The sequence below is a fragment of the Halichoerus grypus genome, chromosome 8 (assembly GCF_964656455.1).
Source record: "Halichoerus grypus chromosome 8, mHalGry1.hap1.1, whole genome shotgun sequence".
In the NCBI taxonomy this organism is placed as follows: domain Eukaryota; kingdom Metazoa; phylum Chordata; class Mammalia; order Carnivora; family Phocidae; genus Halichoerus; species Halichoerus grypus.
In genome coordinates, this window is record NC_135719.1 from 151,088,614 (window position 1) to 151,116,475 (window position 27,862).

Below are 27,862 nucleotides of genomic sequence, written 5' to 3' on the forward strand. Positions count from 1 at the left end.
CAGAGTGGGGCTTTCCAGGAGAGCCCTCTGCCACCTGGAGAGCCTGCCTGCACCTTCCATCCGCAGCTGCGGATGGCCTGGGGCGCGGAGGGGGGCATGATGGCTCAGGGGCCCCCCTACAGAGCCTGGCTCGTGACCAACTCCTTTGCTGTTCCTCCAGGAGGATGGGGATTTTGAGGTCATGAACTGCTGGGTACTGATGCCCACCCAGCTTGGGGGCACTGGGTCTCATTTTGGGTCCTGCCTGTGGGAGGCCCAAAGGGGCACGCATAACCCTGGGGGAGCAGAAGCCAGGGCGTGCTGAACACAGAGGGAGGCTTCCTGGAGGAGGTGGTGCCTCCCCACCTCAGCACAGTGGTTGGTGAACAGGCCAAGAAAGCAGTGTGGGCAGAGGGCATGGGGAAGCTGTGAGGAGCTGGCCCTGGGCCCACCGAGGTGTCTGCTTTTGGAGGTTGAGGGGTGGGCGGAAGGGTTCTGAGCTGGGGGTGACGAGGCGGAGCTGCATTCGGGGAGAGGAAGCTGGAGGGGAACTGGAAGTGGGAGGAGGGAAGGAGGGGGACGATGGCAGGCTCCCAGCCCTCAGGGGCCATGGAAGGACAGCCGCAGGGGGGTGCCATCCCCGGGACTTGGCCACTGACTCTCAGGGGCTCACGGGCTTCTGTGTGGGGGTAGCTGGCTGGAGGGGACTTTGGGCAAGAGGAGGTGACCAACCCCAGGTCTGGGTGAGGGCGGGAGCCAGGCCTGCACGCAGCTGGGCACCTGCCTACAGCGGCCTCCCTCGGTCCCAGAGCCTGCTTCTGAGAGGCTGCTGGCCCACAGGCCAGTGGATGTGTCCTGAGGGGGGCGAGGTTTAGGCCCCCTCCCCCTCCTCCTTAGGGACCCTGCTGAAGTAGGGGGTGGTTGTCGTGGGCCAGGCTCCATGCTGGGCAGGAAGTCCCCCACCCCAACTAGCGCTCACAGTGCAGAGTGGGAGCTAAAGTGCCAACAGTCAGGGTAGAGGTGACAAGGGCTTTGGAGTTCTTTGTCACGGAGTGGCTTTAAAGGACTCCCATGTTGTCACTAGAGATCCGGAGTTTCAACCGGGCTGACCTACCAGTTCTGGTCTCGCTTGGGGCGGGTCATGAGGCTGCAGTCAGATGGTGGTGAGTCTAGGATGTCCGGATGGCCAGCCCTCTGCCTTTCACGCGCTCTCGGCGCCTCCGCCCAGCAGGGAGCCGGCTGCCCGGGGGGCCCAGCACCCAGACCTCGCGCCACGGCGGCAGAGCAGAGGGGCCTGGGAGGGCCAAGGCCCCAGCTGGGCAGCATCCTCTGCTGCCTCCTCCGTGGTTACCGTGGTTACCGTGGCCTCAGGACCAGCCCGGTGGCCTCCTCCGGTAGAGCGCGGTGCCCAGGACAGGTGTCACTCACCAGCCGGGGACGGATTTGCTGTCACCGGGACGGCTGGTTTCTACTGCTGCCCCAACCAGCCACCGCCGCAGACTTCATGTCCTCGAATTCCCTGGCTGGGGGCTCCGTAGAAGTCCAAAACAGGCCTCCCAGCCTAAGAGCAGGCCGCGGGCAGGGCTGCCTGCCCTTCTGGAGGCTCTTGGGGAGAATCTGTTCCTGGCCTTTTCCAGCTTCTGGAAGCTGCCCGCTCGCCGTGGCGCATGGCCCCTCCCTCTGCCTTCAGGGCAGCGTCAGCCCCCCCTTCCCCCCCCCCCCCCCCCGTCACGGCTGAGCAGTCCTCCTGCCAGCACATTCACAGGTTTGGGGTGAGACATGGACATCTTCTGGGGGGCACTGTGCCTTCCACAGGGGCTCCTGGCATCGCTGCTTCACGTCCACAGAACACAGGACTGCCCCCAACAACCAAGGATGATCGGGCCCCAAATGGGAACAGTACTCCCGCTGAGAGTCCCAGGAAGGGAAGAGCGTCCACCCAGCAGAGTGGGCGTCAGCAGGACGAGCAGAGAGGGAGAGTCTGGGGGCAGCGCCAGTCTGGCGAGGACATCACCTGGGCCACCCCTGGCCGCGGACACTGCAACGCCCCCCCGTGTCCACTCTGTCTTATTTTTATTTTTTTATTTCTTTTGAGCGAGCGCAAGCGGGCATAGGGGCAGAGGGAGAGAGAATCCCAACCAGACTCCCCGCTGAGCACAGAGCCCGCCCCCACAACTGTGAGATCACAACCTGAGCCGAAATCAAGAGCCAGACCCTTCACCGACTGTGCCCCCCCAGGTGCCCCCCACGTCCATTCTTCACTGCCCATTCCCTCCCTTTCAGCCAGGTGGGTCTCTCCTCAAGCTCCAGGAGGAACAACACACCTCCCCAGGACTCTCAGAGACATCCCCAGGTGGGGGGCCATTTGGGGACATCCCTGGGTGCTCTGGTGGCAGGGCAGACAGTGTCCCCCACGCAGGCTTGCCCGGGCTGGCTGCATGATGTCCCTCGTGTCCTAGCACCTGCCTGTGCTCACAGGGGAGGCCAGCCTGGAGCAGGGAGCAGAGAGCAGGAAGGGAGGTGTGTGCTGGGGGGTGTCGTCTGCGTCCTCCCGAGCGAGGGCCAGCAGACGACCACGACCCAGCACTGCCCCGGCTGAAAAAAATGACTTCGTGGGCTTTGCAAGAACACACTCACTATTCAACAATCCAACACTGAAGTTTTAAAAATCTCGCCCACAATTTCATCAAGATAAGGCTGTTGACATTCGGAGAAGGTTATCCAGGTATTTCTAGAGACCTAGGCAGTGAGGAGAGAGCATGTGGAAATACAGAATAAGTACAGAGCTCCTCCCTGCAAATTTAAAAAATTTTAATTTTAAGGGAAAACATGATTGCTGAATTAGACGAATGCGTCTTCACCCCAAGTTTAAAAGCTTTTCCTAAGCTTATTTTTAGAAATTGCAAAAATCAAGGGACAGTGTCACGTGGCTTTGGCAGCGATCTCCCCTCAGACAGCCTTGGCTGACGTCCGGCTTCAAATGCTGAGGAGCTGACGCCCCCGCCCGCCGAGACCGTCATTCCCGCTCGGGGCCGGACCGGCCTCAGGCCTGCAGCCACCAGCCCCCCGCGCCGCGCAGGCCGTGGGGAGCTCGCCGCCCCCACGTGGCCGCTCAGTCTTTGCTTTGCTTGTATCCTCGTTGGCTTTCCGTGAGAGACTTCGTCCCTCGGCTTGCAGACGTTTGCCTGCGGCCCGTAGCCTCAGCCGGGGCGGGCGACCCGAGCTTCCCTAGCCGCCGCTCGCTTTCCCTCCGAGCCGGCTTCGCACACTGAGCGCCGGGCAGGAACGCGGGCCCAGCGGCGGGTCTGTCTTGCATGTGACCTGCTCTTTCCGAAAGTCCGGTGACTCAGGCGAGATGGCCTCAGCGCGGATGCCGCTGTCGGGACTTCTGGAACAGGGCGTGCGGGCCCCTCGTCCTCGGACTCACTTGCAGATGTCCGAATGCTCTGCCTAGTGCTCTGCCTCGGGCGCTGTGAGCTTCCCTGCGTGTCCCTGCTCGCCTCCTCCCAGCCCTCACCACGCAGCCCCGAGGGGTCCCCCGAGGAACGGTCGCTCAGAGCCCTCAGCGTGGCCCCACGGGGCGCTGCGCCCGTACAGGACCGTGGTCCCCCCAAGTGGCCGCCACCTCCACCGCGGGCCCCTCCTTCCCCAATGTCCTGATCGCTCTCAACAACCATGCCCCTCAGTGTGACCACTCCGTCCCCTTGCCCTCCTCCTTTTTGGCATCCATATATTATTTACGACCCACTAGCCGGCATGCTCCCCCAGGGCAGAGACCCTGTCTCCCCACCCCCTGCCCCGTCTAAACAGTGTGGTATGAAGCAGGTCCTTAACAAGTCATAATCGAATGAGTAAGTTATTGTTTCACTTGCTTTGTCTCGCCCCCAAATCATCTCCAGCCTGTCCCGCACTAGTAATCCAACATTCTGCCCCTTGCTGTTCCTGACTTATTCTAGCAATGGTGTGATTTTGAGGAAACGTGTTTCCTCAGCTCTTAACTCTCACTCCCATCCTGCTGTTTTGTCATCCAGTACTGGAGCTTCTGATGAGACCGATGGCATGTGTGGACCACGTTCCCATGGCCTCCGGCACTCCTGCGGGGTTTCCACTGGCCCCTCGCCCCCTCCCTCCTCCAGGTTCTCTGTTGTTGGATGCGTGGAGGTGGCTGGAGGTGGGTGGAGGTGGCCGCCAGGCCTTCATTCCTGTTCTGACGCAAGGAGCCATCTCCTCAACGTCTATTTGCCCTGCTAATAAATGGATGGATTCCTAAATCTCTTTTGCAACCCATCTGAGATCTATTGACTGCCTCAGAGCAGGGCAGGGTGCTGCATGCAATGTCCCCTTTCTTCTTGTCAGTCTGGAAAGGGGAGAAAGCAGGTCCCAGCCGGAGCCGCCGGGCTCGGTGGGGTCCCAGGTCTTAGTAAATGTCACTCTGCTTTGTGAGGAGCGTATCCCTATCCTTCCTGGGGAAGCTTGGGGTCATGTCTTCCCTGAGACCCTGGACCCCAGCGGCCCTGCTGCCCACTCCCCAGCCGCGCTTGTCCTCTGTCCCCATCGCAGGGAGGAAGTCGCCCTGCACCTTTCAGTCGGCTCCCCTCCTCAGGACGAAGCCCATCCTGTCTCTGCGATGGAGAAAGAAGCAGGCACTTCACAAGGCATGATGTTTCGGGCTCTCCCCATGACGAAAGGCTGCCTGGGCATTTTTTGATAGATCTAACTTTTCGGTCAATTATTGAGTACTGGAAGATTTTATGATGCAGCATCACCGTCCAGATGAGGAGGTTCGGGGTTCAGGCCAGGGCCTTAGGAAGGGGGCCTACGGGGAAGGAGGGACACCACTCCACCACCACCTCCCCGTTCAGAGAACCTCCTCAACCTGTTCACCCCTTGCCCTGTACCTAAACCCCTCCTCCCCTCTCCCCTTCCAAAGACCGTCAACCGCCGCTCCCTTGGCTGTCCTTGCTCAGACAGCTGGTGGCCCGCTCTTCATGGTGGGCATTTCCTTTTCCGGAGAGCTGGGCTGCTCGACAAGCCTGTGGTTGCAGCCCACTGCCCTCCTTGGAACCCCTGGCTTTTACCCCAGCACCTGCTCTGGGCTCCTGCCCACCTTCCTAGTCCCCCGTAGGGACCTGTAGGTTCTGTCCCTGGGGGCCTCCCCCACCACTGGGGAGCCCTGTCCCCTGGATGCTTCCCTCCTTGCCCCATAGGGATGTCCCTCAACATCATCCCCTCCAGCCACACACCTGCCCCCTCTGAGGAAAGAGCATTAACCCACGGTAGTGCTCAGACCAGCAACTGGGAGCCCAGACACTTCCTTTTTCTTGACCCCCAGCAGTGATGTCCCTTCTGGCTCCAAACTCTGGCTGGGGCCTGCTTCCCCCCCCCCCCGCACCGTGGGATTCCACCCCTCCACCTCATGCTCGTCCTGGCTGGGGCCACCAGTCTTGCCTGCTCCACAAGGGTGTCCTCTGGGAGCGGCACCTCCGATCCTCTGGCTTTTTCATCCGGCCGCAGTTCAGGGAGGCCGCACCAGCTGGGGAACTAGCCCACATGCAGGTGGCTGGGGGCACCCCCACTGTCCAAGCATGGCCACGGGGGCTGGGCAGTAAGGGCCGGGACAAAGACCCCTGGGTGAGTGGAGAGAGCCAGGCCTGGAAGGGAGGTGTGGAGCAGGGCCATGTGGTCAAGGCTGGGCAGCTGAGCTTCCCTTCAGTGGGGGACTTGGGAGAGCCACCCTCCCCGGGGAGGGGAGAGTGGGACCGAGGGGTTAGGAGGCCCTGGAAAGGACTCCGGACCAGCGTGGAGGGTGTGATGAGAACCACGGCAGGAAGGGGCATCAGGGATGCCGGCAGGACCCAGGTGTGGAGGCACAGGGAGGACCCACCTGGAGAGAGGGGGCGGAGGGTGGGGGTGAGCACCCATCCGGGGACAGGGCGCCGGGGACGCCAAGAAGCCCCAGGCACAGGGAAAACCTTGGGGGGGGGTGGAAGGACCCACCCAGGAGGGGGCGCTTGGGGAGGGCTCACCCTGGCAGGCGCGCGCGGGGGCGCGGGGAGGGCCCGGCGGGGGGCTCCCGGAAGGACGCGCCGGGGGAGCGCGCAGGGCCGACCGCCGGGGGCCGGGCGCGCGGAGGGCCCACCCCGGCAGGGGCGCGCGGAGGCGCGGGGAGGGCCGGCCGGGTAACGGCCGCGCGGTGGGCGGTGGCGCCCGAGGCCCCTCCCCTGCCCGCGGCCGCTCCTCCTCTTCCTCTCCCGCCCGCGCCGCGGCCCTCGGTCCCTGCGCGGCCTCGGCGGCCTCGGCGGCGGCGGCGGCGGCGGCCCCTTTAAACCGCCCGCCCCCCGCCCGCGCCCGCGCCCCGCGCCCCGCGCCTCCGCCTCCAGGCCCCGCGCCCCGCGCCCCCGCGCGCCCGGCCCTCCGCCGCCGCCGGCCCGGACATGGCCGCCAACATGTACAGGGTCGGAGGTAAGGCCGCCGCCGCCCGCCGCCCGCCGCCCGCCTTTATGCGCCGCGGGCCCGGCCCCGGCCCCCGCCGGCCGCCCCCGGCCCCCGACCCCGACGCCCGCCCGTCCGCCGCCCCCGCCGGGCCTCCGTCCCCAAACCGCCGCCCCGGGCCCGCGCCATCCCTCCCCCCACCCCCCGGGCACCCGTCACCGCGGCCCGGGCCCCCGGCTCGTCCCTCCCCTTCCCCCATTTTCCTCCATCCCCTCCCCCACCCGCTCCGCCCGCCGCGCCGGCCGCACGGCCCCCCCGCGGCCCACTTCTGGTCCCCTCCCTCCACCTCTGCACCCCTCCCCCACCGCAGGCCCGCCCCAGCGCCGACCATCCTTCCTCCCACCCCGGCGGCCCCCCCGCCTTGCTGCACCCCCGCCGCCTTCCCCTTCCCACTCCATCTTCTCTGAGCAGCCTGCTTCTCCCCCGCCACCTCGGCCCCGGCCCTGCTCGCCCCGGCCCGCAACCCGAAATGGCCCCTGGCCGGGCCCCAGTGGGGGCCAGCGGGTGCTGGTGGCCGAGCCGGCTCCAGGGAGGGGGAGGGGTGCTCTGCCCACCTGTTGGGGGCCCGACGCGGGAGCTGGGGGACACGCTGGGCAGCACGGAGCATCCTTGGGCCTGGGGGCTGAGCGCCTGGGGCCGGGGCTGGCCTGAGCCCCCACTCCCCCCCCAGCTGAAGCACATGGCCTTGGGAGGTGCTCGCTGGCCTCCTGGGACCAAGATTCCGGACGTTGGGGTGAGCAGGGGTGGCGAGCCCCGTGCTCTGGGCCACAGCCCTCCCCGGGAGCCCTCAGCAGCCGGCCGGCTCACCCTGAGCACACTGCTCATGCACCCCCAAACTTCACTACCTCCTGTTGCCCCAGCCCAGCAAGGAGGTGTTTTGCAAGGGTTGGGGAGAGGGAAGGAGCCCTGGGTGGGGGTGGGGGTGGTGCTGAGTTGGCTGGGGCCCTGGGGGCTTCCCTCACGTCCTCCTTTGGTTTGGGTCCTAGGAAGCCCCCAGCTTTGGGCCTTGCCCCACTTTGTTCCATGGGGTCCTGGGCCAGTCCTCAGTTGGCTCGTCCACAGGGAGGTGGGGTACCCTGACTGTCCCCCTTTTCCATGGGTGCCTACCGTCTCTGAGACTTCAGACGCTCACTGGCCCTCCGCTGGCGGAGTGTGTCAGGGGTGAGAACTCTAAGTCATCTCTGTCCCTGTCTACTCTCCTCCCTGGCTGGCTGGCCCCCCGAGAGCCTGGGACTCACATCTTCAGCCAGCCAGGCCAGCCTTGGGACCTTGGGCTCGCCCTCATCTGTAGTGGGTCAGCACGGCACCTGTCTGTCCGTCAGGCTCTCTCCCGCCCTTTCTGGCTCAGGGGCAGTCATGGGAATGGGGGCCTACACCCCATTTGGCAGCAGGCCCCTAGTGGACAGATGTGGGCAGTAGGCAGGGGTGCAGGGGCCCTGCAAGGGAGGGGCTGTTCATCTCCCACCTTGGGGACAAGGCGGGAGTGTCACCACAGAGGTCCCTTCCCCAACACACTGTCAGGGAGGCGCCTTGACAGATGCCCAGACCCCAGGGGTGACTCATCTGCCTCCATCCCAGTAGCCCCCAGCCCCCCTTCCCCCCACTGCTGTGGCCCAGGGCTCCTCCCTGTCTTACAGGCAGTCCCTCCATTCTGTTCCCCCTCTACGTGCCTGCTTGGAACCACCTTTCTGCAGTGCAGAACCCCTCTTTGCTGGTGGGAGGCCACGGCTCCCACTGACTGTGACAAGGCCCTGCAGGTCCCCAGCCCACACCTGGTCCCCACGTGCTGTCTGGGCCAGGAGGTTCGTTGAATAAATGAAGGCATGATCATCAGAACAGGGGCACCCAGCTCCTGGAGGGAGACGAGAGAGGGGCCTGGCAGGGTGGTGGGCTGTGGGCCCCTGGGCATCGCCTTCCCTGCATGGGGCTGGCGGCCCTCCACTGGCTCCCGCCTTCTGGGGTAGTGGGCTTGAGCAGAGCCGCCACCCAGGCCATAGGCCCCCTTGCTGTGTGGGCTGTGCTGCTTGGCTTTTAGGCCTGTCTGGCTGAGAACTTGGAGGGGCCTGACCACCCCCCAGACCTTCCTTGCCTCAGTTTCCCACAGTGGACAAGGATCTCCTCCAGGAGAGGTCTGGCCTGCCCCACATCTGCTGGTCCCCCCTCTGAGCTCCGCAGGTGTGACCACAGGCTCCCCCTCGGAGCGCCCTACGGGTCTCTGTAGAGGAAGCTGCGTTGACTCGTGGTTTGTGGATGGGGACTCGGGGGCCTGGCAGGGCTGGTGGTCATGGTGGGTGGGGAGTGGGCCGGTTGGCATCCTGCCCTTCGGTGCTGCTTGCTTAGGGAAGGGGCGCTAGAACACGTGCCCCTCTCTCAGCTGATTGCGGCCCGGGGTTTGGCCCCGTCTGGGCAGCTCTGGTCTCGGGGAATGCTGCAGGGATGTTCTGAGAAGGGGACACCCCCCCCACCTTCTTATCTCCACTCAGGCCCCTAAGAACAGAGCCTTGTCCGAAGGTGCCGGATTCGGCAAGGAAAGTAAAGGACGCCAGCTGGATGTGAATGTCACATAAGCGATTCCGGAGTCCAGCTACGTCCCAAATACTGCAGAGAACACACTTAGGCTAGAAAACCCATAGCAGCAATCCAGCGTTATCTGGGCGTCCTGCATTTTACCTGGCAGGCTGCTCCGAGGCCCTGCCAGGATGTCTGGGCGGGGCAGAGGCCGGGTGGCCGCCTTGTGCCAGCTGACCAGCTGGGTGGAGTGGGTCAGCCCGGGAGGGGACGGGGCCTGCTTCTTCCCAGGGAAGTGACCTGGCTGCCGACAGAGGCCTTCTGTTGGCGGCTCCGAGTGTGGCAAGGCGGGGCCCGGCTGTGGGCGGCAGGGTCAGGGTGCACAACTCTGTTCCTCTGGGGTCTGTCTTCCCGAGGCCTCGGCAGGCTTCTGGGGCGGGCGGTGTGCCGCGGGCGCCCAGGGGTGAGTCTCCCCGGCGCACGTTTCACGCAGAGGTGGGAGGAGGGCTTTGGGACCGCGAGCCACCTGCCAGGACGCTCACTGTCGGGCAGACCGTAACCATCTCCCTTGGGGTGCCCCCTTTTTTCCTCTCATTGCTAGAAGTTAACACCCATTGTTTTGGACAGTAATTTGCTTTTTAAAAATGTACTTTAAAAAGGTGACAGGAGTACGCCAAGGCTCCTGGCCGCTGGGCGGAGCTCCCTCGGCCGTGCTCTGGGTTCTGTGCCTCTCGCGGCCCCGGCCTCTTGTCAGACATGCTTCTGTTGCTTTTTGTGTGATTTAAACTTTTGACCAGGTGACAAGTCCACACCCGTGAAAACCCCAAACTTGTAGAGGCCGGTGTCGGGGTGGCGCTCAGGGCCCCCTGCCGCGTCTGCGGCCCCTTGTCTTGTCCCTCGTGGGGGCTCTTGGCGGCCAGCCCGCGCTGCTTTGGCTTCCATGTCTCTTCTGAGAGAAGAATTTGGCCATTAAACTCTAGGATTAATAAAAAAGAAGCTGTTGATCAAGGACGTCGGAGTAAATGGTCCAAAGAAGGGAATCCCTCATGCCTGGGGCCGCCAGCTCAGAGCAGGACTCCGGGTGTCTGGGGGCGTGGATGCGGGCCTGGCCACACCGGGCTGGTGGGCGCCCTGGGGCCTGGGCGGAGCGGTGGCCGAGGGGCTGCACTTGGCCAGTCCTGCAGGAGTCTGGTGCTCTGCTCCCAGGGCCCAGCCTGCCGGCGCTGCCAAGTTTCATGCTCTGAAGGGTCCCAGCTTCCCTGGGACCCTCGTGTCCCTCTCTGTCCCCCTGCCCGTCTGGCAACAGACTTGGGGTGCAGCTTTCCCAGGGCTCCCGAGGGCTGTTTGCACAGATGGAGCGGGGGCGGGGGGGTCTGGGCTGGGCTCTGAGGATGCTCCCAGGTGCTCCAGGCCCCGCTGCCTGCCCTCCCCACGCACAGGGTCCAGTTCTTGGGGCCGGCAGGCCTCCTTCCTCCTCATCAGTGCGATAGGGGTGGGAGCTGTGCCTCTTCTCAGGGCCCTTGCAGCCCCTCCCTGACCCTCAGCCGCCTGGCGGCCCCCGGGCTGGCCCCCAGGCTGGCCCCCGGCTCTGCGGTCTGTGACCTGCCTTAGGAGATGATCCTTCTAAGCTCTGTCTTGCTGCTTAGAACTGCTTAACGGCTTCCGCGGAGTAGAGAGTCCAGTCAGAAGCCTCATAACCCGCCCTGCCCCTGCACAGCGACCCTTTGCAGGCCCCCAGGCACAGGACCGGCCCTGTTGGACAGCCCCCCCGCCCTCTGCAGGGCAGGGCTTCCCAGGGGGCCCCTGTGATGGGCTGGGAGAAGCCTCAGAGCCCACGGTGGGCCGCCGGGTGCGCGGTTCCCACTGACCCTTCACTCGAGGCAGCAGAACCAGCAGGGTCTTCAGAGAAGCGGGGGTGGCAGAGGAGGTCTGGGTGGGAACAGGGGAGTCCCTTCCAGCGCGTGTGTCTTCAGGAACGCGGGGGACCCTGCCCCACTCAGGCCCCAGTGTCTGTGAGCCCTCCACCGCCTGACCACCTGCCTGAAGTAGACTTTGGCCTCTGCCCCTCTGGCCTGCGTACCCCCCTGCAGGCAGGTTCTGGTCCCCAGGCTTCTGTGGGGATGGTGATGTGGCCACGCTGCTGGCTGCCCTTGCAGGGCCATGACCGTATTCTGGGGGGTCTTCTGGGGTCCCCTTGTGCCCCAGCCCAGGAGGGTGTGTGGGTGGGAGGCCCGGCAGGTGAGGACAGGGCGAGGGTTCCCGCAGGAGAGTGGCCAGGCCCTCGGCTTGCAGGGGCGCCTAGGTTTCGCTGGTAGAAGTGCTGGGACCCCCGTGCACTGTCTGGGAGCTGGTCCTGCAGACAGGAGTCAGGTCTCCCCCGGTGTCCTGTGTTCCAGGGCTGTGTGCCCAGCCCCGCTCTGCCCCTGCCAGGCTGGGGATACTGGCCCCTGCTTCTGTTCCTCTTGATTCCATCCCTAAGTTTGAAAAAAAAAAAATGCTGGGCCTGCAGGTGTCCCCACTGTGGAGGAGCAGAGGGGGAGGCTGGGCAGAGCCGGTGACAGTGGCTTCCGGAGGGATTCTGACGAGTGGGCGTGGGGGGCAGGCGGGCGTCGGCGGGGCCCTCCCCTGGTGTGCCGGCTACGGCTGAGCTGTCCGTGTTCTTGTGGGACCTCCTGTTGTCCCCCACCCCGGCTGCGCGTGGCCCCTGACCCCGTGGGCTGGTCTCCTTTCTGTGACCGCGCTCTGCTCTCACACGGGCACCGTCCCCGTTACTCCTGCGGGGCCCGGACCCCTGCCTCCGCCTACTTCCCACCTTGATCTGCGACCCGCATCAGGACTCGGGGCACCTGTGCCGGGCTCTGAGACTCGCATCCCCAAGCGAGCAGGTCCCCAGCTGAGGTCGGAGGAGGCGGCGCCCTGCCTCCTGGGCTCACTCCACACTGTGAGCAAGGGTCCTTCTCCGCCTGTCCCGCAACGCGTTTTCCGCATTTTGGTCCTTCTGTTGGAGATTTCGCCGTTGAAGTGGCTGGGGCGCGCCTCCTGAGAACACGTGTGTCAGGAGGCGCCCTGGGGGGGCCGGTTACGGAGCGGCCGCCAGCCCGGAGCTCGCAGGGAGCGAGCCCGCCGCGCACACTAAATAAGGCGGCCCCGCGTCGCGTGTTGATCAGGCTGGCCGGCCTGGCCCCGGTCCCCACCGGCGGGAGAGCCGCCCACAGCCCCCGAGCTCGCTCGCCCCCGCCCCGGGCCCTGCAGCCTCCGCCGCGCAGACGGCCTGGAGGCGGAGGCCCCGGACGCGGCCCTCGAGTCGGGCCTGCGCTGCGCTGCGTGTGCCGCGTGCCGTGTCCGACGCTCGCGCGCCTTCGGGCCGGTCCCCGTCCGCTCGGGCCGCCTGCGCACGGTGCGCGCTGACGTCACAGCCCCGGGGGCCGCCTTCCTGCGTGGGCGGAGCCCGAGGGCCCGGATCCCGCGCGGCACCTCCCGGAGGCCCGCCGCCCGAGGCCGTCCCGGGGGTGGGGTCTCAGGGGATCCCGGCGGGGCCGTGGGCTTCGGCGACGACGAGGAAAGCCGGTGTGGGCTCCCTGTTCCTCGAGGCTGGAAGCGCCCGGGACTGGGGCGGCCCGGCTGGACGGCGAGTCACCATCTCGCGTGGCGGCTGGCGGCGCCTCGGGCCCTTGCTGGCCCTCCCCGGTGGCCGGCGCCCAGTCGCTCCTCACTGTGTGCACGTGCCTTTGCCCTGTTTTATAAAAATTGGGTTATTTGCTTTCTTGTTGAATTGTGGGAGCTTGTTCGTGATTCTGGGTTTCACGCGTGTGCTTTGCAGATTTTCCTCTTTTATATAATTTCTGCATTTTATGTATCTAAGAAATTTGCTTGATTCAGGTTCACAAAGATTTTATCTTGTTTTGTCATAGAATTTTTGTAGTTTTGTGTTTAGTGTTTGGTTTCTTTTTTTAAGATTTTATTTGATAGAGAGGAAGCGAACACGCGTGCGCGTGAGCTGGAAGGGGCAGAGGGAGCTGGACAAGCAGACCCCCAGCTGAGCACGGAGCCCAGCACGGGGCTCAGTCCCGGGACCGCGAGACGGTGACCTGAGCCGAAATCAGGGGTCAGATGTTCAACTGACTGAGCCGCCAGGCGCCCCCATGGGTTTTACCTCGAAGTTTGTGATGCGTCTTAGGTTAGATCTTGTGTGAGGTAAACTTTGAGGCTCTCACTTTTTTCTGCATGTTCACGAACGTCCTGTGGTCCTTTATCATTTGTGGAATTTTGACTGTCCTTTCTCGCCGGATGTGCTGGCTCCTTCGTCGTATCGGTCGCCCACGTGTCTGCGGTTCCTGCCACGGGTTCTCCGACCTTTGCCCCACTCATCCGGCCAGCTGTGATGTCTGGATCTCCCGCGTGAGGCTTAGCGTCGGCTTGTTGGTGGGGTTTTGATGGGGACGGTGCGCGCTGTCTTGTAGGTCCGTTTGCGCAGAGTGGACACCTGCAGCGTGGCGTCGTGTCCTGCACACAAGGACTCCATGAGACTCCTGTCTCAGTGCCCGCGGTAAATTCTCTCGGGATGCAGCCTGGCCGGCACATTTACAAGCCACGTGATGGCTGATTTTGAGCCATGATGGTGGGCTGAGTGGCTGCGCCGGGGTCACCTGCGGCTGGTCGCCATGCTGCCCTGTGACTCCCGCGGGCATGGTCGCGCCTCGGCGGCACTTGGAGTGCCACGCGCGCCTCCATGCCGGGACGTCCCTTCCCGGAAAGCAGGGAGGGAGCATGCACTTTGAGCCTAGCGGTGCGGGCAGCACAGTTCGTTGGCTCGGGGGGTAAACGCTTGTCCGCGGGGGCGCGTCCGCTGTGCTGCAAGAGCACGTGTGTGTTGGCGCCGCTGCGTTTCCCCCGCTCGCGGGCAGATAATGGGCAGGAAAGGTGGGAGGTTTACAGCAGAGCGCCTCGTCGCAGCTGAGCTTCTTGGAAGTAAGTGAAATGCGCTGCCGTCCCCGCCTCCGGACCGTCATTGATCAGCCAGCTGGGCGGCCGCTTGCGGATGGGGACGTGACCGCGGCGCTGCCGGCGGGCTCACCGCCGCATGCAGGGTGGCGCGAAGTCACATGGGAGCGGGCCCCGAGGGGTGTGCGTGGGCTGGCTGCACCTGAGCGAGTTTGCGGGTGGGGTCTGCTGGCCCGTGGCGGGGGGCCTGCTCGGACGCTGTTCCTGGAGGGGAGCCGCCGTGGTCCCTGTCCTGCCCCGGGCGTGTCTCGGGGCCCGGCTGGCACAGGTGTGAGGCTCCCGACGGCGCGTGTGCTCAGAGCCGTCACGCTGCTGGCTGGTGGCTTCGTGGGGAGCGTTTGAGTCTCTCCTGCCTCGTGGAACCCGTGGGTCGGCACGACCTCCTCCGACCTCGTGCTCCTCACTGTCCTCAGCTCTGTGGATTCTGACCCCAAGTAGACACCGGGGGTCTTCACTTGACTCGCCCTGCCATGCAGCAGCTCAGGGGTTAAATTTTGCTGCGATTTCTTAAATCCGGGGCAGAAATTGAAATTCTGGGGAAGGAGAAGGACCGCTGCCACCCACCGCTTTCCCCGTGTGCCCGTGGAAACCAGTTCTTGCTGGTACTTGCCGACGGTCCTCTGTGAGGCCGTGTGCGATGGCACGCTTGCCCCCAAGCCACACTTACTTACACCTGGTGAGGCCATCGTGGCGACAACTAACCTCGTTCGAAGCTCGGGCTGCCCTGTGGGGTGTCCGCGCCGTTGAGGCCACAGCAGAGGGCGGAGCTCGGCCGACCCCCGCGGGCAGGGGCGTGGGCCTCATCGAGGGCTGCAGCAGGCCCTCCGGCCCCGGGCACGCAGGGGGCTCGGTGGGGACTGTCGGCGCCGCGTCCACCGCAGGCCCCTCGCCGCGGCTGGTTACGGCAGCAGCGTTCAGGCCAAAGTCAGCGGAAGGAGAGAGCACTCCGGTCAGGGCCCAGACCTCTCACAGGGATCCACGGACAGCGCGTGACTCTCCGGACGCCTGCCCGAGGCGGCCACACGGTCATGACGTTGTTCACGCACTCCGTGGTTTTCTCATCAGGCACGAGGACGAGATGCGTCAGCTGCACCGCATGTCGGCACTAGTGGGCGTCACGGTCGGTCTGCATGGCACTCAGCACTGACCTTGGGCCCCAGTGACGCAGAGGGTCCTCCCCCCAAACCTCTCGGTTCTCCTCCTCAGCAGACGGGTGTGGTTCTGAAGCTCTGCAGCAGTTCTTACGGTCTCACTTGACTGTCCTCGAGGGAAGGCGTGTGGCGATGCTGCTTAAGTCCCTGGGCGGAGCCTCCTGCCCCTCGGGCCCCAGGCCCTTGCTGCCTGGCCCCGGACCGAGTGAGCCTGCGTGCGACCCCGCGTGCGACCCCTCGGCCGTCCTGTGTGTGCAGCTCTTCCTTCCCTCCCCCCCGCCGCTGTTTTGTCGTTCCCACATCTCTGCACAGGACCGTGGGTCTTACAGGTCTGTTGGTCTTTGGTGGAAGGGATGCTCCTCGGCGCTCCTGTAAATGGTGCTGCGTGTGTCCCGTGGGCTCGCCAGACCCTCGCGAGCGTCCGTCGCTTCCGCAGAGACTTGGGATCTCTGCGCGTGGAGAGCCCTGCCCGGGTTGGGCCCGCTGCGTGTCATTTTTCTTCCTCGTAGGACTTGGCGGTGCGCGCGGCGGAGAGAGCCTCCCGTACTCCTGGTCGGGAGGAGCGCGAGAAGTGCGACCTTAGCCGTAGGTGCCCCGTGCACCTGCTGCGGGCGTGACGATGCTCCCCTCACGTTCCAGTTTGCCGGAGAGTTTGTCAGCACCGCGTGTCTCTCCCGCATCTGCTCGGAGCGCTGCACGGCCTGCCTTCCTCCTTCCGCTGCTGTGGTTTTCGATGTTGAACCAGCCTTGTGTTCTCAGATGGATCCCAGTGGCTGCGATGTCTTGCCCGTTCCCTTGCATCTGTGGGGTTCCTGCGTGGTCTCTGCGTCTGCTCTCGGCCGAGTGGGCGTGGGCCTGGTGTCAGGTCCCCCTGCGGTGTTGGCGGGGTTCACCAGGGCTGCCGCCTGGGCCTGGAGGGCCACCTTTTCTTTCCTTCTTTTTTTCTTTGTTCGTTTTTGTTTTTAGTTTCTTGGTTGCAGTTGGAAGGTTTTTTACATCTATGAGCCAATATCTTTTTTTTTTTTTTTAGACTTATTTACTTAGGGAGAACACGAGTGGGAGGAGGGGCAGAGGGAGAAGGAGGCTCCTCGCTGAGCAGGGAGCCCGACGCGGGACTCGATCCTGGGGCCCCAGGATCATGACCTGAGCTTTAACGGGCGCAGGGTTACCTGTTTCTCCGGAGTGAGCTTGCAGGGTTTGCGTCTGTCCGGCACGTGCCCCGTTGCATCTGATCCGCCAGACCTCCCGGCGCAGAGCGTTCCCCACGCTGGTTGTAGTTTCTCTCTCTTCTTTGTCAGCCCGGCCTGAGGTTTATTGGCTCACCACTGGTTTTCGTGAGCAGCTTTGGTTCCTTTGGTTTTTCTCTGTTGAGTGTGTTTTCATGTGTGCTGGTGTTTGCTCGGCTTTCACTGTTGTCGCTTTGCGTGTTTTCCCGTCTACTAAAGCATAACCTACGAGAGCAGCCAAACCCACTCCTCTGAAGTGTGCAGTTCTGGGAGTGGGCGGGGCACTCGCAGGGGTGTGACTGCCCACCAGGACGAGTGGGGAGAGCTCGCAGGGGTGTAACTGCCCACCAGGACAGGTGGGGAGAGCTCCCATGGGTGGGACTGCCCACCAGGACGGGTGGGGGGGCACACGCAGGGGTGGGACTGCCCGCCAGGACGGGTGAGGGGCGCACGCAGGGGTGGGACTGCCCGCCAGGACGGGTAGGGGGGCGCACGCAGGGGTGGGACTGCCCGCCAGGACGGGTGGGGGGCGCACGCAGGGGTGGGACTGCCCGCCAGGACGGGTGGGGGGCGCACGCAGGGGTGGGACTGCCCGCCAGGACGGGTGGGGGGCGCACGCAGGGGTGGGACTGCCCGCCAGGACGGGTGGGGGGCGCACGCAGGGGTGGGATGCCCGCCAGGACGGGTGGGGGGCGCACGCAGGGGTGGGATGCCCGCCAGGACGGGTGGGGGGCGCACGCAGGGGTGGGATGCCCGCCAGGACGGGTGGGGGGCGCACGCAGGGGTGGGATGCCCGCCAGGACGGGTGGGGGGCGCACGCAGGGGTGGGATGCCCGCCAGGACGGGTGAGGGGCGCACGCAGGGGTGGGATGCCCGCCAGGACGGGTGGGGGGCGCACGCAGGGGTGGGATGCCCGCCAGGACGGGTGGGGGGGCACACGCAGGGGTGGGATGCCCGCCAGGACGGCCAGGACGCGGGCCCGGAGGCATTGGCAGCACCGTGTCCGTGCGGTGGGGCTTCTCCTGGGCTGTGACCAGGTTAGACGTGAATAACAGCCTTCGTTTAATTGGTTCCTTGGTTTCTTAGAATGAAGGTTTTCAAGAGTGATGTAACTGTGTATAAAAATGGCGTTTTGGGTAATGATTTATGAGATAAAATTCATGCGTTCTGAGCATGCAGTTCACTGAATTTTCGTATTTCATGAGCTGCACGGCGTCGCCACTGTCTGTTCAGAGCGTTTCCACTGCCCTCAAGCTGACCTCGTGCCCGTTAATAGTCCCCTCCTGTAGACCTCCCTTTTTTAGCTACCCCGTGAGCACATCCCTCTGAGCACCGTAGCCGTGGTCCCTGTGGGTTGTTAGTCTCTGTGAAGGCACAGTCACGTCTGAGCCAGCTGTGTCCTCAGGCAGCGCAGGTGAGCCTGACACGTGCAGGGCAGGTGCGCAGGGCAGGTGAGCCCCGACAGGTGCAGGGCAGGTGCGCAGGGCAGGTGAGCCCCGACAGGTGCAGGGCAGGTGCGCAGGGCAGGTGAGCCCCGACAGGTGCAGGGCAGGTGCGCAGGGCAGGTGAGCCCCGACAGGTGCAGGGCAGGTGCGCAGGGCAGGTGAGCCCCGACAGGTGCAGGGCAGGGTAGGTGCGTGCAGCAGGTGAGCCCCGACAGGTGCAGGGCAGGTGTGCAGGGCAGGTGAGCCCCGTCAGGTGCAGGGCAGGGCAGGTGTGTGCGGCTGGTGAGCCCCGACAGGTGCAGGGCAGGTGCGCAGGGCAGGTGAGCCCCGACAGGTGCAGGGCAGGTGTGCAGGGCAGGTGAGCCCCGTCAGGTGCAGGGCAGGGCAGGTGTGTGCAGCAGGTGAGCAGGGCAGGTGAGCCCCGACAGGTGCAGGGCAGGTGCGCAGGGCAGGTGAGCCCCGTCAGGTGCAGGGCAGGTGCGCAGGGCAGGTGAGCCCCGACAGGTGCAGGGCAGGTGCGCAGGGCAGGTGAGCCCCGTCAGGTGCAGGGCAGGGCAGGTGTGTGCGGCAGGTGAGCCCCGTCAGGTGCAGGGCAGGTGCGCAGCCACAGCAGGGGGCGGATGCTTGTTTGGTAGGACCTCTTGTGGGATGGAGCTGGCCGAGGTCCTCTGGCAGAGGCTGTGCTCGGTGTGGGCATTTGGCTGTATCCAGGCCTTAAGCGGGTTCCAGCTGAGACGAGCCTCCTGCCTGGCCGTCCTCTGCAGAACTGCCCTGGGGAGGGACTGCAGGCCTTCCGTGTGGGCACCGAGGGGCAGGGGGAAGGCGTTCCTGGTGCAGGCTGGTGGGGACTGCAGCCCGGCCTTTCCTGGTGCTGGGGACTCGTCCCCAGCTGCCCTGAAGGACCTGCGACATCAAGGCATCAGCCAGGTGGCCAGGCTGACAACTGGGTGGCCTCGTGGCTGTCCTGGGCTTTCCGTGGGCGTCTGCCAGCCTCCCACCGTGGGCCTCTTGGGAAATCTCGGGTGACTGCCAGCCTCCCTGAGACAGAGCCCAGGCCGCCCGCTGCGGAGCCAGAGGGATGCGCGTGCCGACATGGCGTTCTGGGGGACCTGGCGGGTGGCGGCCGCACCTCTGGACCGCGTTCCTCTGGCACCTGACTCCGTCCCCGTCCCACCGAGCTCTGCCTCCGCCCGGGATGCCTGGGAAGCCCTGGCCTCCGTTCACTGCCGGGGCGCATGGGGCCGGGGGAGGAGGTGCAGGGGCCCGGCATCCTCCCGCATGCTGACGTGGTCTCTGGGACTGCTGCTGGCCGTGCTCGCTTGTCTGCCCGCCAGCATGCATGACTGGGGCCCACCTCTCAGGCCAGCAGCAGCCCCTGGGAAGCTGTGCCCCGGCGGAGGCTGCAGTCTGACTCTAACAGTGTCTCCCAGGAGGGACGGAGGTCCTGGGGGCAGCCGGTGTGGGACCCCCGGGGTGGCGGGGTGGCTGCAGCCCTCTGCCTGGGACAGCCCCCTCCCCCCCATCTTGGACCCATGCCCAGTACCCACCAGCATGTGTCTGGTTCCCTTGGCTCCCCACCGAGATGGCGGGGGCACCCTCTCCTTCATTCCCTCCAGTTTCCTGGCCCCTAGAACTGAGGGCGTGGGTGTGGGGGGGGTTGGGGCTCCCCTGGCCCCTGGGGCTCAGTGCTGTGGGGTTTCACTCTCTACTCCTATTTGCAGACTACGTCTATTTCGAGAACTCCTCCAGCAACCCGTACCTGATCCGCAGAATCGAGGAGCTCAACAAGGTAGCGTGTGCAGGCATGCCTTGTGGGGTGGGGCTGGGGGGCCCCTTGGGGCTTCAGGGCTGGCCTCAGATCTTTTGGTCCATTTGTCCCCAGGGTCACTTGCCTAGACCTGGGTCCTTCTCCTTGGAGAGTTGGTCAGTGGAGTCCCTGCGGCCTCATAGAGGGGTGTGCTCTGCAGGGCCCTGAGCAGGACAGGAGCGCCCAGAAAGCGGCCGGCTGGGGGTTCCCTGCCCACCTGCTGTCTCTTTCCCACTCACTGAGGTGCTCTCGTCCCCCTCGCTCCAGGCCTGCAGAGGTGTGAGCTGCCGGCCACCCTCCCCGCCTCTCCTGCTGGCCTCCTGATGGGAGGCATTCTGGGCAGTGCCGGGGGAGAGGCCAGCAGGTCCTGCAGGGCCACCGCGACCCCGGGTCAGCAGAGTCCCCGGCCCCGCAGCCCCTTTCCCTTGGCTCCCGTGGGGTGAGGCCGCTGCGGCTCCTCCCTGGGGAGAGACCTGTGGTCCCTGACTGGGGGGGGAGAACCTCGCTGTGCTCCGTGAGGCCACCCTCGAGGAGCTGCTCTCCGGGACCTCAGCCTGTGCGGCAGTGTGGCTGGGGATTCTTGGGATCGGGCAGGATGGGGTGGGACGGTCAAGGCGCCGGTCCCCCGAAGATCAGACTTGGTTGCAGCTGAGCCCTGACCCGCCGTCCCTGCTCACCGAGAGCCTCCTGCTGCGCGTGCCACGTGGGGGGGAGGGGTGAGCCTGGGGCCGTGGCCGGAGGTGGCCGGGCCAAGGGAAGGGCCAGGACGTCGTGGGGCCCCTGCTGGGACGTGTGCCCTGCAGGCGCCTTATTGGCGGGAAGCTGCTGGCCGCCTGCCAGGGCGGGCAGGAGAAGGGGTGGGCGGCATCTCATCTGGACAGGTGCCCGTGGTCACCCAGCCACCCGTCGGCACGTGCTGACTCAGGGACCCCTCCCATGGCAGTGGCGAGCGTGGTGGGGGCAGCCGGGGCCGACCCTGGAATTGCCGCGGACCGTGGGTCTCGGGGCCAGGCAGGTGGCTGGAGGTGGCTTCCTTGAGCAGGTCAGCACAGCCCCTGCCCCTCGCTCTGGACATGACACCGAGAGGTCAGGTCGCACCGCCTGTGGCGGCCAGTGGGTGACAGGCACAGACAGAGCAGGGCCCAGCCCAGCAGCGGCCACAGCCCACGCTGGCGTCCGCATCTGTGTGCCTGAGCGTTACAGGTCAGGTGGGGGGCGGGCGGCTGGCGGACCCCGAGGGGTGCAAGATAGCCCCAGCAGCAGGCATTCCCGGCAGGAGGCCTCGGGACCCTCCGGCACCAGAGAGTGCGAAGAGAGTGGGGGCTGCTGAGCGGGGCAGGGGGTGCTGGTCCACAGGCACGGGCGTGGGTCGGGCACATCCTGGGCCCCCAGGCCCCACCGGCAGGTGCAGTTCTAGCGGGGGCTGCTACGAGGTCAGTTTGCGGGCCCTCCTGGTGGGGCCACCCTACCCACAGGCCCCCAGGACCCCGGGGCCCCTCAGGCACAGGAGAAACAGCCCAGACGTGCCGGGTGTTCAAGGAAGGCCTTGAACGTGGAAAGCCATGTCCGCGGTCACGGAGAGGAGCTGGTGGACCGGCCACAGAAGAAATGAAGGGCCGGGCAGGAGCACTGGTGCCACAGAGAAAGGGGCCTGGGACGCGGCGGGGCGACAGGTCTGGGGTGCGAGGGAGGACCCAGAGCTGTCGGCAGGAATAGAGCCGGAGCCCAGGTGTAGCTGAGGAGCAGAGTGCCCCCCGGAAACCCAGGGTCCAGCATGCGGTCAGTAGGAAGTGCAGGAGACCAGCCCAGGCCCAAGGGCCAGGCCGGGTGGCAGGTGGGGGCCGGGTGGCAGGTGGGGGCCGGGTGTCGGGTGGGGGCCGGGGTGTCGGGTGGGGGCCGGGTGGCGGGTGGGGGCCGGGGTGTCGGGTGGGGGCCGGGTAGCGGGTGGGGGCCGGGGTGGCGGGTGGGGGCCGGGTGTCGGGTGGGGGCCGGGGTGTCGGGTGGGGGCCGGGTAGCGGGTGGGGGCCGGGGTGTCGGGTGGGGGCCGGGTGTCGGGTGGGGGCCGGGTAGCGGGTGGGGGCCGGGGTGGCAGGTGGGGGCCGGGCCGGGTGGCAGGTGGGGGCCGGGCCAGGGTGGCGGGTGGGGGCCGGGTGGCAGGTGGGGGCCAGGCAGAACTGGTACCGGGGTGGGGTGTCGGGGGGCAGGGACACTGTGTTCCACCCCTTTTCTGTAAATGGAAAACAGTTTGAAAATGAGTCTTCTCTACAGACCGTAGCAACGGTCATGTTGCGTTTGGGGCCTCCTTTCCTGAGGCCTCCTGCGAAGCCTGGCTTGTGTTAGTGCAGTGACCCTGGGCTGTTGCAGACCTTCAAAGTAGTTGTCGCGGTTTCTCCTCAGAACCGTGCTCGGTCTGCACGGCACTGGGGGAAGTTGCCGTTTTGGAAGAAAAGGAGCAGGGACCTGGGGCAGGGGAGCTGAGGAGGCGTGGGGAGGGGTCTGGAGCGGCGGCCAGGCCAGAGGTGCCCCGAAGGCAGCAGAGGCCTGGCAGGGAATCCTTGAATTTTAGAAGATTGGTGTTTGGTTTGGAATATGGGATGTGGGAATCTCAGAAAGGTACAACAAAGCACCGAAGGTAGACCATTTGGGGCTGTGGCCCCCACGGGGAGGGCCTGGGGACCCGCCTGGAGTGCCTGCCCCCGGCCCTGCATGTTGCCCTCGCGACAGGAGACAGTTGCCTGGATGTGTGCGGACCGCAGCTCGGGTGGGGCCCCCGGGAATCCTGAGCACCAGCGAGGGGAGCTCGTGGGAGAGGGAGTCCTGGACGTCCCGGGTCTCCAGGGCCCAGCCTGAGCCAGGCCTTGCATGGGCTAGGCTGTGCAACGCAGCGCCCGTTCCGGGGACCGGGGTGCAGGGACCCCAGCAGGGCCTGGGGGTGGGAGCCGTGGGCTGCACCCTGCAGACACAAGGCTGCCATCCCATCCCAGGGATGAAGTTCCGGTGGCCATTGTGTCAGACCTCCCCCTCCACGCCCGTGTGGCCCTGACGACGGTCCTGGGCGTCCCGGGCCCAGTGGATGTGGCTCGTCGTCTGGAGCCCGGCAGGCGGTTTCTGGAACCGTTCTTAGGAGAAACTTTGTGATCTGGGATCCGTGGCTTGGGCAGCCTTGTGAAGCCTTTGGATGCAAAGTGTCCACGGGTCTGTAGCCGACATCATGACAAATGGTGTTTTTTTTTTTTTTTTTAAGATTTTTATTTATTTATTAGAGAGAGAGAGAGAGACAGCGAGAGAGGGAACACAAGCAGGGGGAGTGGGAGAGGGAGAAGCAGGCCTCCCGCATAGCAGGGAGCCCGATGCGGGGCTCGATCCCAGGACCCTGGGATCATGACCTGAGCCGAAGGCAGACGCTTAACGACTGAGCCACCCAGGCGCCCCTGACAAATGGTGTCTTTAACGGTTTGGTGTCCGTGCGCTGCAGACCAGGGCGCCACCCAGCATTGTGCCGCCCCTTGTCTTGATAACTGGGTACAGAGTCTTCATTCTCCCGATGGAGGGCCCTCGCTGTTGGGGCGCGGCCCTGCACATGCATGTCCCTGCGCGTGTGTATTCCTGTGCGTGTGTGTGCCCCTGCGAGCGCGTGTGCATATCCCTGTGCAGGCGTGTTCCTGCCCGTGCGTGAGCGTGAACACATGTGCGTGTCCCTGCCCACGCATGCGTGTCCCTGCCCATGTGTGAGCGTGTGCGAGCGCGCATGCGTTCCCTGCTCGTGCGTGAGCGCACATGCGTGTCCCTGCCCATGCGTATGTGTGTCCCTGTGCGTACGTGTGCCTGCCCATGCATGTGTGAGCATGTGTGAGCATGCGCGCGTCCCTGCCCGTGCGTGTGAGCGTGTGCGAGTGCGCGTGTGTCCCTGCCCGTGTGTATGCGTGTCCCTGTGCGTGTGCCTGCCCATGCGTGTGTGAGCGTGTGCGCGTGTCCCTGCCTGTGCGTGTGAGCATGTGCGAGCGCGCATGTGTGTCCCTGCCCATGCGTGTGTGAGCGTGTGTGCGAGCGCGCGTGTCCCTGCCCGTGCATGTGTGAGCGTGTGCGAGTGCGCGTGCATGTGCTTGCCCGTGCGTGTGATTGTGCGAGCGCGCGTGCGTGTCCCTGCCTGTGCGTGTGTGTGCGAGTGCGTCTCTGCCCATGCCTGTGTGTGTGTGAGCGTGTGTGAGCACGTGTGTCCTTGCCCATGCATGTGAGCATGTGCGAGCGCGCATGCGTGTCCCTGCCCCTGTGTGCGAGAGCGCATGCGTGTCCCTGCCCATGTGTGTGTGAGCGTGTGCGAGCGTGCGTGCGTGTCCCTGCCCGTGCGTGTGCAGGCACGTGGGGCCAAGAGCTGGTCCTGCCTCCACTTCATGCCCACGTGTGAACAGTCCCCGGACTTCTTGAAAGCTTGCTGGCCTCGTGGAATTAAGTACCTAAAACTTGAGGTCGCAAAGACGATTTTGTTCGATGATAGGAGGGCAGCGCGCCGAGTCGTACAAAGTCATGGCAGGTCAGCCTTGTGTTATTATTAGAAGTTTTATAAGCGCCTTTGAGTGGAGGAAAGGTCCATTCTTCCTGTGAGGCTCTCCGCCCAGCAGACTCCCTCGGCGTCTTGTTCTCGTCCTGTGTGTGGAGCTCTTTGAGTCTTTAAAGGCGTCCCTGGGCGCTGGGACGGCGACCTCTTCCCCAGGGCTGGCACGTCCACTGCTTGCTCCAAGCCCCTCGTGGGCTGCTTCTGTTTCCTTTTTTCAAGGCTGATTGATTTGGGAGAGGGAGAGCGCAAGCAGGGAAAAGGGGGGAGAGAATCTCGAGCAGACTCCCCACTCAGCGTGGAGCCCGACGTGGGGCTCGATCCCACGACCCTGAGATCGGGACCTGAACTGAAATCCAGAGTCGGACGCTCACCCGACTGGCCCCCCGGCCGCCCCTGGCTGCTTCTGTTTCTGATACGGATCCAGGCCCCTGGTACCGGGGTCTGCTCGGGGATGTGCTGGCCTTGATCAGGCCCAGAGGGGTGCCGGAAGGCAGGTGCTTCAGGGGCCAAAGGCATGGCAGGCTTTGGCTGACCTCTGGGCACAGTTGTCCTTTCTGGTAGCCAGATGTCTGCCAGGTTCTGGCCCTGAGCAAGCAAGACCTGGGGGAGGGACACGGGCCAACAGGAGGGAACCCGGGCCGGCGGGCCGGGGTCCACATGTGTCCGCAGGATGGCACCGGGGGTGGAGGGAAGACAGACCTGGAGGGTAGAGGTGCGCCGTGCATCCTCTCCCCGGGTCCGAGGTCCCAGGGAGCCGTGGTCCCACCCAGGTCCCGTCTGGGGCCGGCCCTGCGGGGAGCCGTAAGTCGGCGTGTTCCTCAGACCCTGCCTTGCTGTTGCAGACGGCCAACGGAAACGTGGAGGCCAAGGTGGTGTGCTTCTACCGCAGGAGGGACATCTCCAGCACCCTCATCGCCCTGGCCGACAAGCACGCCAGTGAGTCTTGGCCTTTCCCGGGGTGGGGGGCGGCCCACCCTGCGGCCCCCACCTGCCCTGCGCCCTCCCCAGGGTCGGCCCCCACCTGCCCTGCTGCGTGCTGGCCGTAGGCTGTGGACACCCAGCCTGGTGTCGTTGCCCTGGGGCTTCTCCCTCGCATGATTGATTTTGGGGAGCACTCCCTGGGTGTTGCAGGGGTGGGGGGCCTCTGCTGCTCCTGTTGACCTCACCGAAAGCCACTGCTCTTTGCGGCAGTGCGTTCAGAAACAAAGTTCGTCTGTCTGCAGTTTGAACCTGAGTGTCAGAAGCCCAGACGTGCAGGGACTCCCAGCAGCTTAGTGCGAGCGCCGGGAGCCCCCTCCCAGTCAGGGGCCAGCGTTCCCGCTCTCAGACAGGTGGCCGCAGTCTGGGGACTGGCCTGTACCTGCTTCCACGCCCTGGGGTCCCACGCGGCCCCTCCAGCCAGCAGTGACGGGGGGGGGGGGGGAGTTCCAGAGTCCCCGTCCTCAGGGTGGGATCTGCCTGAGCCTGGGTGGGGGTTCTGGCCTCTGTGGGGGGACGGCTCCCAGCAGGCGTGGAATGTGCCTGCCCCTGGTCCCCCAGGTGCTTGTCTACAGGGCCGTCCAGCCTGGGGACAGGTACTGTTCTCATGAGTTCATCAGGTGTGTCTGGGCGGGTGCGGGCCCCACCTGGTCCTCTGGGCCCCAGGTCAAGGCAGGACTCAAGCCTGTGCCCCCAGCATGCTGGTGTGAGGGACTGGACGCCCAGGCCATACCAGCCTCCTCCCTGGGTCCTGGAGGGGTTCGAGGCGGTCGGTCCAGGACTGGGTCTCCCAGGGGCCTCAGGGATGAGGGGGCGAAGCACTGCGGTGCATTTAAGGGCCCTCGCCAGGATCAGCACAGCTCAACTGGGCCCCAGGACAGGTCCCTGCACCACACGGGGTGGAGAGCAGAGCTGGTGCTTGGCTGGCCGGGCCTGGCCTCCCAGGTGATACCACTGGGGGGTGTCTGTGCTCGTGGGGGCCGCGTGGGTCTGGGCCTCGGTGCATCTTGTGCCCTCCTCTGGTTTCCTTGGCCACTGTGTGCTTGTGATGCAGGTGGCTCTGGGTCTAGTCGTAGGTGTTGAAGCTGCCCCCCCGGGGGGAAGCATGAGAGGTGGGACACGGGGGTCACTGTTGACTTGGGGTGTTGGTGCTTGAGGATCTCCCCACCCACGTCCACTGCCTGGCCCAGAGTGTCGCGGTCCTCACCTCCAGGCCATCCTGCTGTGGGGCACCGTGGAGGTCAGCTCCAGGAGGGCGCTGGGCTAGCGTTACGTGAAGGGAGCTGGTGGGGGGCAGTGTTGCGGGAAGGACCAGGCAGGAGCCGATGGGATGGGCGGTGGCCCCAAGGCCCCCCAGAGTGCTGCAGTGGGGTGCGTGACGGGGTCCATCTCAGGGCAGGGCCCTGCCTGTGCTTTCCTGGAGCCCCCGTGCTCTGTGAGGCCTTCTCTGTCTCGTAGTGGTTTTCCCAGAAACCACGTCCCGTTGGCCATCTCGGCCGGAGCAGCCCGGGTGAGACCAGTCTGCCCTTTGCCCAGGCTCCAGCCCAGCGTCAGGGGCGGGTGTGAGGACACTCTGGGGCGCCTTCTTCTGGCCAGGGACCCAGGGAGCCCACTGCTCAGGGAGGCCTCTGGCCCAAACAGCCATCAGCTGACGGGGTTTCTTCTGGGCCTGGGGGCCCGGGAGACAGAAGCCCCCGCCCTCCACTGCCAGGTCTCCAGCCCCAGCATAGGCCAGATGCCCCCGGGCCACATGGGTGACCCGCAGCAGTGAAGCCTTCCTGGGATCCTCCAGCCAGTCTGCTCAGCCCTGACCCCTTGTGGCCACGGCCCCCTGCCCTGCCCTTGCACACACACGGGCGCACGTGGACACATGCACACACACACGTGCACGCAGAGCTGTCCCGAGAACAGGACCCTCTGGCCCTGGGAGAGTGCCAGGCACAGCTGACAGGCCCTCCCTAGACACCCCCAGAGCAAGCTGCGGGGGGCTCTGGGGTGTGTGTCAGAGCTAGGTGGGGTGGGAGCACAGAGCCCCCCACTCGGGGCCCAGGACCAGGACACACTGGATCCCAGAGGCAGGTTTTCTGTGCCGCCCGCAACGTGACTCCCTGGGTTCCTGGAGGTCGAGCACCACACACATTGCAGGGTCCACCGGGCCTGAAGGAAGGCTTGGAGCGCTGGGGTGGGGGGCTCTCTCCCCCCGTCTCCTGGGGGTGCTGACGTGACCCAAGCCCTGCCCACTCTTGGGGCCCCTCCTCACCCCTGTTGATGGCGGCTCTGATGGGTGGGGTCTCGGAGCCACAGTGGGCTTGTGTCAGGCTGGGGAGGGGCCCAGGATGATGGTCTCTGGCCCGTGCCTAGCCCCTGCCCGGGCCCGTCGTGCCGTCCCAGGACGGGCGTGAGCATCAGGTGGGCTGGCTGGTGGGTGTCTGGACATGGTGGTGTCCCCAGGCTGGGGGTGCAGGGTGCTTGTGGGGTCTGCGGGAGTGGGCAGGGAGGTGCAAGGCCGGCAGTGTGGACGCTCGGGCTCCAGTGGCCCACCCACCTGTGTCTGAGCCCCGGGCGCCTGGGAGCTCCCTCAGTCACCACAGGGGGGCGGCAGAGGGCCGTATGCGGGCTGAGGGCCCCGGGATAGAGACCCAGGGTTGCCCAGGTGCCGTCCAGGTGCCGCAGCCCCGTGGGGTGGCCGACCTCTGCATGCCCCTGCCCTGCCCTGGCCC

The 27,862-nt window shown here is 65.6% G+C and overlaps 1 protein-coding gene and 1 long non-coding RNA gene across 6 annotated transcripts in view; one reads left to right on the forward strand and one right to left on the reverse strand.

Moving 5' to 3' along the window:
- Positions 1-2,773: 2,773 nt before the first annotated feature.
- On the reverse strand, positions 2,774-6,142 carry LOC144378895 (uncharacterized). The gene is made up of 2 exons (XR_013440859.1): positions 6,006-6,142; positions 2,774-5,863 (listed from the first exon to the last, which is right to left on the reverse strand). It is a non-coding gene; the product is annotated as an uncharacterized LOC144378895 (long non-coding RNA).
- Positions 6,143-6,295: 153 nt separating this feature from the next.
- Positions 6,296-27,862, forward strand: part of MTA1 (metastasis associated 1) — a 35,152-nt gene continuing 13,585 nt past the window's right edge. For all 5 annotated transcript variants that reach the window (XM_036100073.2, XM_036100074.2, XM_036100075.2 and 2 more), the window contains exons 1-3: positions 6,296-6,441; positions 19,524-19,591; positions 25,007-25,100. In XM_036100073.2, coding sequence (XP_035955966.1) covers positions 6,414-6,441; positions 19,524-19,591; positions 25,007-25,100 — 190 coding nt within the window. In that variant the 5' untranslated portion in view covers positions 6,296-6,413. The remainder of the gene's footprint in view (positions 6,442-19,523; positions 19,592-25,006; positions 25,101-27,862) is intronic.